This window comes from Lepidochelys kempii, chromosome 10, assembly GCF_965140285.1.
Source record: "Lepidochelys kempii isolate rLepKem1 chromosome 10, rLepKem1.hap1, whole genome shotgun sequence".
Classification (NCBI taxonomy): domain Eukaryota; kingdom Metazoa; phylum Chordata; order Testudines; family Cheloniidae; genus Lepidochelys; species Lepidochelys kempii.
Window position 1 is genome coordinate 52879169 of NC_136389.1, and position 15085 is coordinate 52894253.

General features: G+C 40.9%; 1 protein-coding gene across 10 annotated transcripts in view; it reads right to left on the bottom strand.

Annotated features, from left to right (window-relative positions):
- LOC140894858 (C2 calcium-dependent domain-containing protein 4C) overlaps nucleotides 1–15085 on the bottom strand; it is a 43939-nt gene that overhangs the window by 16854 nt on the left and 12000 nt on the right. For 6 of the 10 annotated variants that reach the window (XM_073303625.2, XM_073303622.2, XM_073303624.2 and 3 more), the window contains one exon: nucleotides 6834–8538. The exons of 2 other annotated variants lie outside the window; for them this stretch is intronic. In XM_073303625.2, the coding sequence (XP_073159726.2) occupies nucleotides 7181–8461 (1281 nt within the window). In that variant the 5' untranslated portion in view covers nucleotides 8462–8538 and the 3' untranslated portion in view covers nucleotides 6834–7180. Of the gene's footprint in view, nucleotides 1–6833; nucleotides 8539–15085 lie in introns of those variants that run through there. 2 more of the 10 variants (XM_073303627.2, XM_073303626.2) reach the window with 1 other exon arrangement.

The window sequence follows — 15085 nt, forward strand, 5'->3', positions numbered from 1 at the left end:
GCAGGGGTGTGAACTGGTGGAAGACAGCACAGAATCAGGGCCTTGGATTATTAGTGTACCTGAAGAAAGCTATCCAAAACCCTATATTTTAAATGGCCTAGGTTATTAAAGATACTTGTATGGACTCCTGCAATGGACCATGTGAGCCCTTTATTCATGTGTGGTTTTTGTTTAATATTCAAGAGAGTACTTTCTTGTCATAGCAACAGCAGCAGTGTTTGCTTTTGGTACATATGCTTCAGTGCTGTCAGAAATAAAGAACTGACTGTACTGAAACCAGAGGCTCTTCATTCCTAGTTTCTCAACTGCCTAATTCAACCTTCTACTGAGCAACCATTTTTTTTAACAGATCCTTGGTTTTTTTCTGTCATTACTTTCGTGCACTATCATAAATAGTGTTTCCTTACTTAATGTAAGAGACTGGGCTATACATGGAGACCCTACCCACAAACTTTTCTGCCTTTCCAGGCTACACAGTTTGAGTATACAGTAGATTGATGGTTTTGAGAGAAAGGCAGGCCTATGGCAGAAACCTAAATACATAAACCAGTCTTTTATTGACCCAAACTGCACTGAGTTGCAGAACAGGCTCAATGAGTATAGGTCAGTACACAAACACCCTTTGCAAATCACTGAGTCTAGATCAGGCAGCTGCCATTACTACTAGAGCTACCTGGGCAGGCTATAATCTGGAAGGTGGAATCTTTAAGCTTTACAGCTGTAGTTCTCCTTCTCCTGCCACCAGCAGGCATCCTCAAGAAGAGAGAGGGAAATTGCTCTGAAGGCCACAATAGTTAATGAGAACCAATATGTGGAGAGAGTGGTAGGATAGTATTTGATCCACTATTGTTATAGTAACTTAATGCCTGCAAGTAATTGTAGGTGAGGATCTACCAGCTAAAAAGAATCAAGGACTCCTTACGCTCTTGTCCTAAAGGCAACAGGGAAGGTGATACCATCAGTTAAATGGGGATCTCCCAGCAGAGAACTCAGATGTATCTGTAGCTAGATTCAAGCTCTGTGACTATAAAATGCACTGAGAACAAGATAAATATTTTCAATAAATGTGCAGAGCAAAAGTGTGAACGTCAACTTCTTCATGTAAGGTAACGGTTCAGTCCATAATGTATGGCTGTTCCTTTCCATGTGGAATGTTCACAATAAAGATTTCTGGTCAAAGAAGCAGCATTCCTATTCCAGTCACATTGAACAAGTCCATGGTTTGGTCACATTGCAACATCAGACCAGGGTAAGGTGGTGTTGTCAAAACAGCTTCTATATTAAAAAGTTGACAAGTTGTGTTAACAACATATCTGCAGAGAAATGTGAAACTCCAGAAGTTGTAGAGGGGAAATAATACAGCTAAGCCCTGGAAGTTGTATTGTCAGTGCATTGCATGTGGTTTCTGGCAACTTCCCAGGGGAGCTCTGTAGGTAGGGACAAAAGTTAAATTATTTCTATTTATCTAGTGTTCCTGTCCTCCGCTTCAGTAACCTGCTCCAAAAGTTGGCATTCTTATAATGATTAAGTTTCTGCCAAAGTTTATTACAAGAAACCTGTCCCCCAGTTTTTAGTAAGCAGTGTAGTATAGCTGTGTCAGTCCCAGGACATTAGAGAGACAAGGCGGGTGAGGTAATATCTTTTATTTGACCAACTTCTATTGGTGAGATAGATTAGCTTTTGAGCCACACTGAGCTCTTCTTCAGGGCTGGGATCCAAATTTTTTAAGCAGTCCCGGGTTTCATGGCTCTGCCTCACCACCTGCAAGGCTAAAATAGCCAAAGGTGACTGGTGATTCTGGGTGCCTCTCTTTCCAGCTGTACAACATGAGACCTGTAAAAGGGGTCAGACTTTCAGAGTGTCAGTGCTTAGCACTCTCTGAAAACCAGACCCCTTTGAAGGTCATTTAACACATTTGAAAATGTAGTTCCAAGAGTCCAGAAGACAAGATGACTATTTCATCTCTGGCATAAAAGAGGTGATAAGCTTGGAAGAATACAGGGTCCCCAACTGCCATGTAGATCTGAGAGAAAAAAGTTCACCTCAATGACATATGGGGTAAGATGAGAATTGATTTTTGCATCTCAGGGCAAAAGTAAAAGCCTTGCCCCAGTAGTTGAACCCTGTGCTTCATTTGTGGTGTTTCAGTGAAGGATGCCTTTCCATCTCAGAAAAAAAGATTGTAGAGTTGGTTAGCCCAAGACCTATTAAACTCATTGGACACTTTATAAATCAGCAAAATTGTACTGTTGAACTGAAGTTAAACTCATTGGATTTTTTTTGGTGGGGTTGGGCACAATCTGAGTGTCAAAATTATTGTCCAAGTAAAATGAAACAATTTGAGCTAACTATAACTATTAACATTTCCAAACTCCATAAAGCCTTGACTAGATTACGCTAAAGCTGTGTCAATATTTCTGACAAACGCTTGCTTTTAGGGGGTTCTAATAATCTCTGGATGAAACCTGGAGTGGTGTTCTACAGGTAACTGAATTCCAAAGGCAAGCAGAAGAAGGCTTAGTAATAGAGAGATGAGGGAAGGATCGGGCCTGCAGAGTGAAAGTTGTGATACACGGGTTTTTCACTTGAAGTGCTCAATCCTAGAAATTGTTCTCAGTAGATATAAAAGTAAATAATTAGAATGCAGATGTTTCAGGTCAGCACTGAAGTATTCAGTGAAACCAAAGGTAGTGTTAGATGATGCCTAGCTCTAATGTTCTAATACCTTACTTGTGGGATAACTGTTGTTTACGTTCACACAACAGTTTACCCTCCCCGCCCTCGAGAATCCTGGTAAGACCTATACCCAGGATCAGCGTCAGAGCTACAGCAGGTTCAGTGATAACATTATTTGTCCCTTGTGGAAACTGAAATATGATAAACTTTGAAGGGCAACTTGGAGACCTATTATTGCATGAATGGAAACAATCTTGGCTGATTGTGAGTTGGAAAAATAAATAAAAGCAGTAGCTGTTACTGTGAGAACCTTTTAATCGAGCTCAGGAAGGAATGTCCTGGGCTATTATGGGTTACACCTTCAAACTACTGGGACTTTTGTTCGACAAGTGGGTGAGGGATTTTCCATGTAAGACCTGGGATGGTAAACTTATATTACCCAGTGCAGCTGCAGGCTTACTCCAGGTGTTGATTTAAAGGGTGATAAAAAGAAAGATGGTGAGATCTTTAAATACATAACTTAGCTTTGCTTGGGGTTTTTTTTACACAAAAAGCCTATTAAATTCCTGTAATAAACTGCAGGCAACAGTGAAGGAATTTACAGGTGTCTTGTTTCTTTCACTGTACATCTTTCTCAATAGATACATACAAGACATTGAATGGCTTTGGTTACAGAAGATATCAAAGCTTCTTTTGGTTTGTAAACTCAGATCAAGTTGTGGGGTACACTGATGCTTGCTGTTGTTCTCAGGTGGGCTATATATTAAAATTATTAAACGCACAGATCACCACTGAATAATTTTTTGTATGTGGTGTTTCGGGATGTGGCAGGGTCCAAACAAACTCTCAACACTAATTACTCCTTTTGCCACCAGGGCCTTTGACTTAACATATATCTTTTTCTCTCCTCTTGAAACTGTAGGATGCAATATAACGGAAATATGAACTTTCCTTGATTGGAATCAAATGATTCATAAAATAAAGACAAAAGCAAAACAGGACAAATTGAGAGTGGAAGATGAAATAACATTTGAGTCAAAATATGTGATATTGCTGAGGACCTGGAATTAGTGAAATGAAGATAAATATCTGCCTTTACTTTTGTGCAGCTTTCTTCCTCATCCTGTTCATCTACATGTTTTCACATATATAATATGCATTTAGGGATTGACTTTCAGGCTTCTGTTCTTTGTGGGTGCAGTGCCTTATTTCAAAAGTGTTAGCAGCTTGCTTTCTGATAACTAATATTTTGTGGCATGTAGTTGCTATGTCAAAGAGGCAAGGCAACATAATACATCCCCTTAAGCTGTGTTCAGTAACCAGTTTGTGTCATAATATAGCCAAAAGGACTGATGAACAAAGATGGCGAATCTGGGCTGAAGGAAAGTACTCCTTTGTCTCATGCACTGGGCTAGCCACTTTCTCCTACCTCATTGGCACAGTGTCTAACTTTGCCCACTCATATCTCTTACTACCACATACTTTGAACATTCCAGCTAGGCAGAACATAACTATGTTATCTTCATAATTCAGCAACACACATTGTTTACCCACATATGTTTCTGGGGTTTGAAGATAAGATATTAATGTTCTGCCTAGTTGGAATATTTGAAATGTGTGGTGGTGAAAGCTGTGAGTAGGAAGGTATGATAATGGTGAGACCCACTGCTTTTTATTGTAAGTTTGTGTATCTCCAAGGCTGAATGGGAAGGAATGAAGAAATTCCGGAACAAAACTAAGTCTGCTCTCAGGTCTCCTTGATAGAGCATGGATTTGATGTTTCTCTCTCCCCGTGGAAGTCTATCAGGGTGGAGAACAGAAGAAAATGAGAATAAAACTATCAATTACACAAAAGAGCAGCATTTTTCCTTTTCATTATAGGATGGAAATCTCTTAGTTATTTGCAGCTAGAAAAGGAAACAGGAAGACAAAAAGCTAACTCATAACAACTCCAAGAAAAATCACTTGTACTGCATACTCCTGTACACCACTGAAAGGACCATTATAATGTTTCCAGCAGGGGGCTGAGTTGCTTCAGTTTTGGAACTGATCAGAGGATGACATGATAGACAACTTCCTCTGTTCTTCCTGGCCAGTTAGATTGCTTTGAGAATGAATTAGTGCAGAGCTATTTTGGGTGAGCAAAAACAGGCAGAGTGAGAGAGGCAACTGTTTGGCCAGAGGAGAGAGAAGGAGGGTGTGCATACCAACCCTGCAAAAGGAAAGGAAAGGCAAGTACTCAGTTAAAGGTATATAAGCAGCCTGTTAAGTGAAAAACAATGTGGGATAAGTATGGAAGATGCTGATGGAAAGCTCAGCCTAGGCACCACAACAGTTCCTAGTTCAAAAGGAGAGACGCCAAATTGTGGGGAGAGTCTGAAGGTCAAATCGGAGACATGCACCACAGACAACGCTTATAGTCTTCAGGATCCTTGTGTGGGGAAGGACTAGTAACCAAAGGGTGTGGTTCTGATGGGAAAATGAAGAGATACTTGGATTAAATCTGGTATGGACCAGTAGGATTCACTGTAATTATTTAATTATTGGAATGGCTAATTGTGTTATAGCCCTAACCTATTCACTATCTAACAGCAAGGGCAACATCTCCGAAGTAAATTACCCTCATTTTTACCTATCTTGTATCTTGGCCAGACTCTGTGTAAAGGTGGTTGCTTTCTTTTTTCACCCCTGTATGGTTAGAGTCAATCTTGAGAGAACCCAGCAGGTGTTAATTACTGAGGTGGTTCTCATACATGCAACGGCAAGAGCCTTTGTGGTTTCTGCTGTGGCTGTCAAGATCACCGATGCTAACACACTTTTGTGCACCGCCATACAGGGTGGTCAGGCTCAGGCTCATGCGAACCAGGATGGAGGCATTTACAAAGCTTAAACATCAGGTGGGGTAATCGAATCATTCTTCAGGGCAGGAGCTCACTACCACCAGGTTGCCACTGAAAGCCATTTTCCCCTAGATGCATCAGAGAACAAGTCTCCAGGTATTAGGGTTTTATGTGCCTTCTCCAACAAGAGGCTTAGAATGCTGCTGGAAGCATGCGAATGAAGTTAATGGACCACATTCCCATTCCAATAGACAAAAACTATGATTCTAGAGCTCTATAGCCCATACTCAAACGATTAGGGTAGAAGAAATTACCTTTTCTGGAAGCCCTGAAGGCTTGGTAGTATCATATTCAAATAAATCCGAAGTACAACCAGGGTGGCATTAAACACTTGATCATGTGAGCATGAACTTTAAAGTAAGAAACTGGGATTTTTGGAGTTATTAAAAAACTGTCAATATACCAGTTTACCAATGGTGCAATTTCCTAGTTAACAGCAATTAAGTTGTGCCACAAATGTTCTCTGCCTTAATTTACAATTATCAACGTACCAAAGACCTTCTGTAAACATTTTGCTTATAATGTTGGCCAGTGATGCAGTCCTTACACTGTCAAAATTCACCGTCCGTTACAAATGAATCTAGGTAAAGAAAAATTAAATATTTCTTCATGAAAATGAGGCGCACATGCAACCACACTGAATATACTGTATTAAAATAGTTTTTCTTGGTTAAATGGTAGCAAAAAAATAAACCTGTAAAATATTCCCCTTAAGTTAAATAAAGTGCCATCCCTTTTACATCAAATGAGTACATCACATGAAATTTCTCCTTGATGTATTTAAAATATTAATAGCTAGGACCCTATTGTGGTAACTGCAAGTATTAATTGATGTGTATATATACTCAAGTGGCAGCAGTGAAGCATTGTTATAAGTAATGTTATAGATTAACAACATGCTCATTCTATAACCTGGCACTTAAAGAATTTTCCTGAGACAAGTTAGCATCTTTCAAACATATGAAATCTCTTGGGCAAATGAAAATAGATTAAGTTGTCATTGACGTGTATATGATAAATTTTCTCTAAAATCACACATGTAAATGTCTATTGCTGCAAACTCCCAAACTATATCTAAAGTCATGTCCAACACTTAGTACCTCTTACCTAATTGTGAACGAATGTACTGCTTTTTAAATAGGAAGTTTCTTTCCTCTGTTGAAAATCCGTGTTGGCAAATACATGCAACTAACTTCCATATCAGCAGCATGGGTAACAAGCCAATGGTCTGACATGATAACAAAAACTCCAGTTTTCTATTAGCGCCTGTAAACTTAATGCACAGCTGTGGAGATTTCAAAGGATCGTGCAATTGCTTTAAATTAAGGTAATGAGATATTTTAAGTCCCCTCTATAGTAGAATTTAAATACTGATATGTGGGGGGGGGGGGGCAAAACCTTGCTTAATATCAGCCACTTACACATGATGTACTTGAAAATAAAACTTTGCCAATTATGATTTAACAATAACATCAATTAATTGTAAAATAGAAAGAGATTACATAAGAAGGGAAAGTAACATAGCCACATAAAATACACATCTTATTCAAAAGTAAATTTACCTAGCTCAAAATAGACTAGCCTTAATTGCTTTCCTGTGCCCCTCAGATAGGCACCATACTCAATAAGCAAAGTTCAATTTTACCTAAAATATAATCTTTCTTCATAGTAGATGCTTTATTCACAGCTTTTATCTTGATTGATCGTCTGTGAAGATCATCCTTAGAAATACCATCAAAGAAGAAGTCCTCATTAAAGATGGGATTTCTGCTTCTCTTTATAACAGTGCTTCTTTGTTTCTGAACTTTCCCTGGCACAAGAGAGAAGGTGATGCAACAGTTAATCCTTTTAGGTTCCACAAATATATCATATAAGCCTTCAGCACTTATCAGACGGAGTCTCAGCCTTCTGCTTTCAGGACAGTAGTCAGAGAACAGTCTCAAGATTCCTCTTCTATCAAGAAATACTGTACGCACACTTCTAAGTCTCTCTCTGCCATTAGTAAAATCCTGGGGAAAGATGGTTGACTGTGACCCAGAAGAGCTTTGTATGCTTGAGCACTCACATAAACTTGCCAAAGACCGCCTATTGGGATTGGGGCTGCTGTCTGTGGAGCTGTCTTCATCTGTGGATAAGGAGTTTCCCCTTAACATGCTGGATTTGCTTTCTGCCTTTAAAGTCCTGCAGAGCAGTCTCTCTGGGCTCTGGATTGTAAATAAAAAGCAGGATCTGGGAAGGAATCTTTTGAGAAGTGAGGAGGTGAAAGGGGAAGAGTCGGTGGAAGAAGCAGTATCACAATCACAAGTGTCTTGTCTTGGCATGTGTGGATGCCTAGAAGAGAGTCTGGTGGTGGTAGAGCTGATGATGCTGGAATCTACTCCTTTGAGGTAGATTCTGGAACTTGGCAGCAACAGTAGACAGGACATAGAACAACTGCATGGGTCATTGTGGAAAATACTCTCCTTTCTTCTGGTATGGGGACTCTCCAGCAAAGTGCAAAATCCATAGGATGTCTGCACCTTGGGGAAATGGATGAGGGAAAGTGCTGCCTGTGACTGTGGGTCTGAGTTGGTGCTTTCTTCCACTGAAATGAAGTTATTAGCAATTTCAGTTGAGAGGATACGTGGCAGCTGTGTACTGGGGTTATGAACAGTTTCACGAGGGCACAGGTTGGTCTCTGCATAGGACTGGATGCGGGAGCTGGGATCCCTTGCAGAGTGGAAACTAATCAATCTGGATGGGATGCAGAATTCTGGAATCCTGTCTGGGGTTAAGATGTTGGGAGAAGCAGCCATTGCCCTCTGAGCTCTATTCCAGTAGCAAACTCCTTCTTTTCCCAACATGATTGGCTCTGAAGCCTTGCTGAGTTTCTCCAGGCACCACATCAGGAACAGTTTGTGATACACACAGCTATCGTACAGGAGGAGAGATCTGTCCTAGGAGAAAAGCTGTTCACTGGAACCTGCAACACAGGAAAAGTAAGATGAGGATCACTTGCTGCTTTTCATAAAAGGCAGCAGCCACTAATGGTCCGGAGGGAGGCAGAATTAAACACTGCATCAGGAGGAACCAGCTACAGACTTCACAGTTAGGGAAGGAGACTTTAAAAAAAAAAAAAAAAAGCCTGAGTGCAATTTTAAATGAATTGAAGCAAAATCACAAATGTAAAGAATTAATGAGGGAGCCTTCCTCTGTAGTGGTGAGACATGATAGGAGCCCCTAGTTTAGGTCAGTTTTCCTGAACCACTAACTTGGTTGAAGGACTTTTCTGTGTCCAAAATGGCAGCAATCACTTGGCTGCTGCTAAATGGTGTTTAACAAATGCCATCACTTAAAAGCTTTTGGCTTTTTAATTTATAAGAAGAAGTAAACACCCTACTTGACTTCCAATACACGTAACTTGAATCTTAAAGCATACTAGTCGAATGACAGTTCTGATGTGCTGTTAGAATGGGTGCATGTGGTACAATTTAAGGAGTACCTACCTCTAATTCTTTAAATGCAGTGAGACAGTCCCTGCTAATGCCACTGAGACGGGACACTGCAGTAGATGTTCAAACTGTAGTTCTGCTGCAGTTCAGCTACACAACTGGTTCTGCTTTATAAAGGCTGACAGAAGAGGGCAGCAAAGTAGACCATGACCAGTGGAGACCTGCTCTCTTTCGGGCAGCACACATCCTCAATTGCCGCTCTCGAGATGATGCGTTATATGCCACAGCAACAACCTGCAAGCCCCACCCTCAGACAGGCTTCCAGTGAGTTTACATGCAGGTCAGTTCATCTACTACTGCAGCTACACAATGTAAGAGCCTCATTCAGAGCCAGTGCACACCCCCTCCTGTGTAACTGGTTTAGGTTTGTTTTTATTTGCTTGCATTTTTTAAAAAGACAGTATGACTATGTCTAGAGCAAATATAAAAGGAAATATGGTAAAAAGGAGTGGATGTAGTAATGATGAGGCTTCCTGCAAAGAATGGTAATTGGATTATCGAAGTGTCTAGGGAAGGTAAGAGGAGAGAAATGGCAAGATGACTGGTACTGATGGAATGGTACCAATCAAAGGGAAGGCTAAATTGCAATAGAGCACAGAATTTCATTGCTGTTGCCAGTGCAAAAAAACTACATATAAACAGAAATGACACAAATAGCCACCCCAGAGGTCCAGAATTTAGCCCAGTAGTTTCCAAATTGTGGAAGGAGAGATGACTGGTTATATTTTTGTTGGCTTTCCACTTAGTATCCAGCTGCTAACTTGAATTCAAAACCACTTAAAGAAAAACCCACTTAATACCATTCTAATATTTTCTATCTAAGTAACTGCTGGTCAGCATAGGCACAGGCAGCAATTGCCAAAAGGAGTGTTGGGATTGCAGTGCAAGGGACATTTGCAGTGGAACACTTTGGCAACTTTGCTCCAGTTCACTCTGAACCACACTCTTCTATGAATGGTGTCTCTATTTTCCAAGGCTGATCAGAGTTTGGGGCAGTTGCCATATGGGGTACCATACTTTCTCATTGGTCATGCCAAATGCCGATTCCAGATGGTCCAACAGCTCCACCACCTTATCTATGTGCTTCTTAGCACAGTGCTCCTGATAGAGAGAGGCAGATTATTCAGGAGTGGCTTAAAACTCCCCAGATAAATCCTAAGAAGCAGGCATTATTCCAGAGAGCTAACTCGCCCCAATGTCAACAAGGCAATCACTCTAAAATATACTATGCCTTATGAAAAACTGATATCCCCTGGAATTAGGCCATGGTATACTTCCCAAAAGTACTTGTGATATCATAGGCTATTCTTCTGCCTCAACCAACAAGTGACAGGCGTCAGAATCTGAATGAGGATTCCCCATGCAGCGAGGAAGGTGTCTGACATTAGCTTGTGGTACATAAGGCTATTGAAATGTCAGTGCTGTCAGAAACCCTGAACATGCTGCACAGTTCAGGTGCTGCTGGAGCCCTTCAGAAACCCACAAAATAGGATTTGCCATGGATGTGGGGGGGGAGTTCAGTGAAAGTTACCCAGTGGGCTTAGTCTCTTCTGATCCGAGGTTCCCAATCAGTTGGGGTTGGTCCTGCTTTGAGCAGGGGTTTGGACTAGATGACCTCCTGAGGTCTCTTCCAACCCTAATCTTCTATGAGTCTATGATCAGTGTCTGCTTTAGTCCCAAACTCGATGAACACTAGAAGGTCTGAACCATGAAGTGCTGGGATACTTGCTGTAAAACTCCCTGTCCTGGACATGATTCTTCTCTCTCACTGATTTTACATACTGTAGTCACTGATTGTTATGGAGTTACTGCAGTTTTACATTAACATAAGTGACAAGAGAATCAATCTTAATACCTGTTTAGTTATGTAATGTGTATCCATGGCCATGCCAGGTATTCATTGTCAAGAGATAATCTCAGAAAACACTAGGGTGCCTTAGCTCTCTGGAATAACGCCAGCTTTTAGGATTTATCTGGGGAGTTTTTAGCCACTCCTGAATAATCTGCCTTTCTCTATCAGAAAGGGGCACTGTGCTATGAAGCATATAGATAAGGAGCTGGAGCTGCTGGATCATCTGGAATCGGCATTGGCATGACCTATAAGCAAGTATGGTACCCCATATGGCAACTGCCCATACTCCAGTCAGCCTTGGAAAATAGAGGAACCTTTCATAGAAGAGTGTGTTTCAGAGTAAGCTAGAGCAAAGTTGCCAAAATGTTGTGGTTCTTTTTTTTATTAGGTGAAACACTTTCTTGCCCCATAGCGATACTGTCTAGTTGATCAATGCCTTGAGTAAGGAGGATCTTTTGTGGAGAGACAGAATTCATTCACCTTTTCACTTTAGGTTGAGTGATGCGTGGGACGTATGGAATCTTGCCATCCTTTGTTGGGCTACTTACAAAACCTGAAGTTCAGCTGATCATTCATTTACTTTGCTAGTCAAGGGTGGAGGCTGTAATTGTGCCATATCCTGCTTTTTTATCTTTATTTTTTTACTTAAAGGCCTTTAACTGTCTCTATAGTAAATTTTAGCCAATGACAAATCAGTGATCCTTCAAGAAAGAAAGCATTGCCAGAAGCTAAAGGAAACCCAGACTCCTGAACCTGCCCTGAATGTGCCAATTCAGCAGCTCTCCTTATTCAATTAATGCTTGGCCGCAAAACACAGCCCCATCAGTCCCTCTCATTTCTGAATCACTTTGAAAGCCTGATTTAGGGGATGCTGGTCACAATGGTGTTCATGTCCATAGATGACTGGTACATCATCCAAGTGATTACAAGAGAAAATTTTGTCATGAGAGGTAGAGTCTGTACTTGGGCTAACAGATATTGATGACTGTACATTTTACTGTCTGCTTAAAATTAATTCTCACATTCTAATTCTCTGATGACTGATGCATTTATCATGGACACAATGCTCAACACAGTCGTCTCTGATACTATCTTCTTAGACTTTCTCTGTGACTTGCTCCTTCATATCAGGACTCATAACAGTCATTATTAATTCTTCACCAGCTTCTGAGGATTTTCTATCTGTTTTTACAGGCTAGGTTATCCCTGAACTATCAAAATCACTTTGTTCTCATATACTGACTAATTTCCAATTGACTCTATTATGTTAATTCATACCCCAAACACCTGGAGCATGTCACCATGGTTCAGATTGTGCCATATCTTCAGGATCATGTTTTTGAAACACCCTTTTCAAAGAGGGTTTAGAATTGTCTGTTCTACTGAAGTGGCATAATTGAAAGTATTTGATGATCTTTCAAGTAGCTAAATCAAAAGGCCTTTCATCAGTTCTGGATTTGCTCTGTTTAGCAGTCACGTTTAACAAGATCAACCACAAGATATAATGTTCCTGTTAATCCTTCTCAAAGGATTTAAGCCTCCATGCTCCAAGTGTTTTGCTGCTTAGATCTCTAATTGCCCATTTCACATTCTCCATTGGACAACATTATAATTATTCTATCCACGTGAATGCCCTTAAAAGGCGCTCTTAAGTCCCTCCCTATTTTCTCTTTCTGTTCACTTTCAATACTCTGTCCTAGTTATCAACACAGTGTGGGTGACATTCTCAGCAGTGCAACTGTAAAAATGTTCCCTGATGACTCTCAAGGGATGAATCCAGTATTCCACATTAACACGTTGTGATCAGTAGCCAGCCTGGATCCAGCATGCATTGATGCTTCACAGAAGAGAGCGTTCATAGGAAATCAGCTCATCAGAATATCCCCTGATTTCTAAGCCAGAAGGGCTTCAGTCACAAAGTTGAGCTCCAGATATGAATTGCCCAATAGCTGTTGGTGGTAAGGCCTAGAGTTCTGCTTTGAGCCCATCTCCAGTTAAGAACACTAATGAGTAGTAAGATTCCTACTTTAACTGCACTGCTGCGGAACAGCTGGCAAGATGGTCTCTTCTGATTACTTGTTTTCTTTTGACAATCACAGATGGAGCAGTGGAAGAGCCCTTTCCAAAATCTTGGAAATCATATCGTGCCCAGAATTATTGCCAAAATCCTGGGAAGTAAAAGCACAGATTTAAAGGCAAGAATGAGTTGTCTCTGTGTACAGAGGCCGACCTATGTTGGAAACAAGCATTTCAGTATTCCATTTGTCCCTTTCCTGCCCCAATAAGTCAATATGTGGGTGCATCAGTCATGGGCAAGCACCACTGTGCAAAGGCCTGTATCACTGTCTGAGGTAAAAAAAAAATGTACAACTCATTTCACAGTATTAAATTGTTTATAAAATATGCAGCATTGGAAACAGAAATATTGGTACAAAATGACTTGTTAAAGAACTGTGATACAGATCTTCAAGGCTTATAATAAATCGTAGGTTGGCATAACAGTGAGATGAAAGATTCTAGAAGTAGGAGATGTTTATAGTTGAAATAATTGAAATATGGTTTGATTAGTTAATTTTAATGGGATGTTTGCTTCCTTCTTTTGGATATTATCTTGATATCTTCATATTTGGATATTATCGGGACGCCGAAAGAAGGGATCAGTGACATGGATGAACTGGAAGTAATGAGGTTTACTATCAGGGCTGCCTCCCCCAGTCTATCTTGGGAACCTGCAATCTACCGTGACACCACTGAGCCTTTGTTTTTCTGATCTTTAATTGCCCTAACCAGATGAGGGCCACTGAGAAGGAACCAGAAGATGTCACCATCCCACTTATTTAGTGTCAGGACCCCAATTATGGGGGGCAGGGGTCAAAGCCAAAGCCAGAGCCTGAGGGCAAGGGACTGAGAACATACTCAGAGTTCAGTCAAGAGGGTCAAGGACAGAAGCAGCAATCTGTCCTGGAGTCATGCTGTAGGATCATGATGGAGTTGATGTTGATGAACTGCAATGGAGCTAAGTGAGTCAGATGAAGTAGATTTCAGAGTAACAGCCGTGTTAGTCTGTATTCGCAAAAAGAAAAGGAGTACTTGTGGCACCTTAGAGACTAACGAATTTACTTGAGCATAAACTTTCGTGAGCTACAGCTTGAGCTGTCACTTGAGCTGTAGCTCACGAAAGCTTATGCTCAAATAAATTGGTTAGTCTCTAAGATGAAGTAGAGTTAGTGGAAGAGAGGCAAGGTGAAACATCAGAAGCAGGGATGAGGACCAGGAACTGGGATCAGGAATGAGGCAAGGGATCAGGAATGCACAGCAGGGTCTGTTTGCAGCAGCAAGCCAGGGATCTGCCTAGTTGCACAGATGGTCTCCAGATGTTTTCCTTAGGCCTTAAATAGTGTGCCTGGGCCAATCAGGCTCTGCCAGTTAGGACATCCATGGGCCCTCCAGTGGTGGTGCCGTGGACACAGCAGCTGCCCAGGTGCCAGCAGATCCAAGTTCCAGACTTGCAGATTCTCACACCTTGGCTATAATCTGAACAACTGTTGGGTTGAGAGCCTTTGGTTACTCCTATCATTCTCTCCCTTATTTTCTTCTCTCACCTTATTTCTCCTCTTTCTTAATGTCCTTTTGCTGTCTTTTGTCGAATAAGAATCTGGCATAACCAGCCAAGACATTTTCCCCTCTGCAACACTGCTGTAAGCCTGTGAGCAGAGAGGAAGCTAAAAGCAGTGTCTTCAGCAGCCCTATGCAGGTATGTTTCCCAGTTTTCAGAGTGTCTGATAAAATGGTGCGTGCTGCCTGTGTTTCTCCGTAGCAAGTCTGTGAGTAAAAAACGTAAGACAGAAGCTGTATTTTCTGTTGTTGCACCTGTGTATGTCTTGTTTTGCCTTAAAGGGAATAGGATTGAGCTTCTCTTCATCAACAAAGAGAAAATTAGTTAAGATGGTCTTGAATTTCTTCTGTTTTTGCCAAAAGAACATTCAGTACCATCAAAGCTTCTTATATAGTTAAAGGGAAGGGAATTAAGGGAAAATGTTACTTATTCAATTCTTTGTTTCAGATGTGCTATTTTCCTTCTTAGTTAAATAAAAGGTTAAAAATATTTTTTATGGTGGTTACAATGGGAGTAAGCCAGCAACAACTTGATACAAAACGCAAGACTG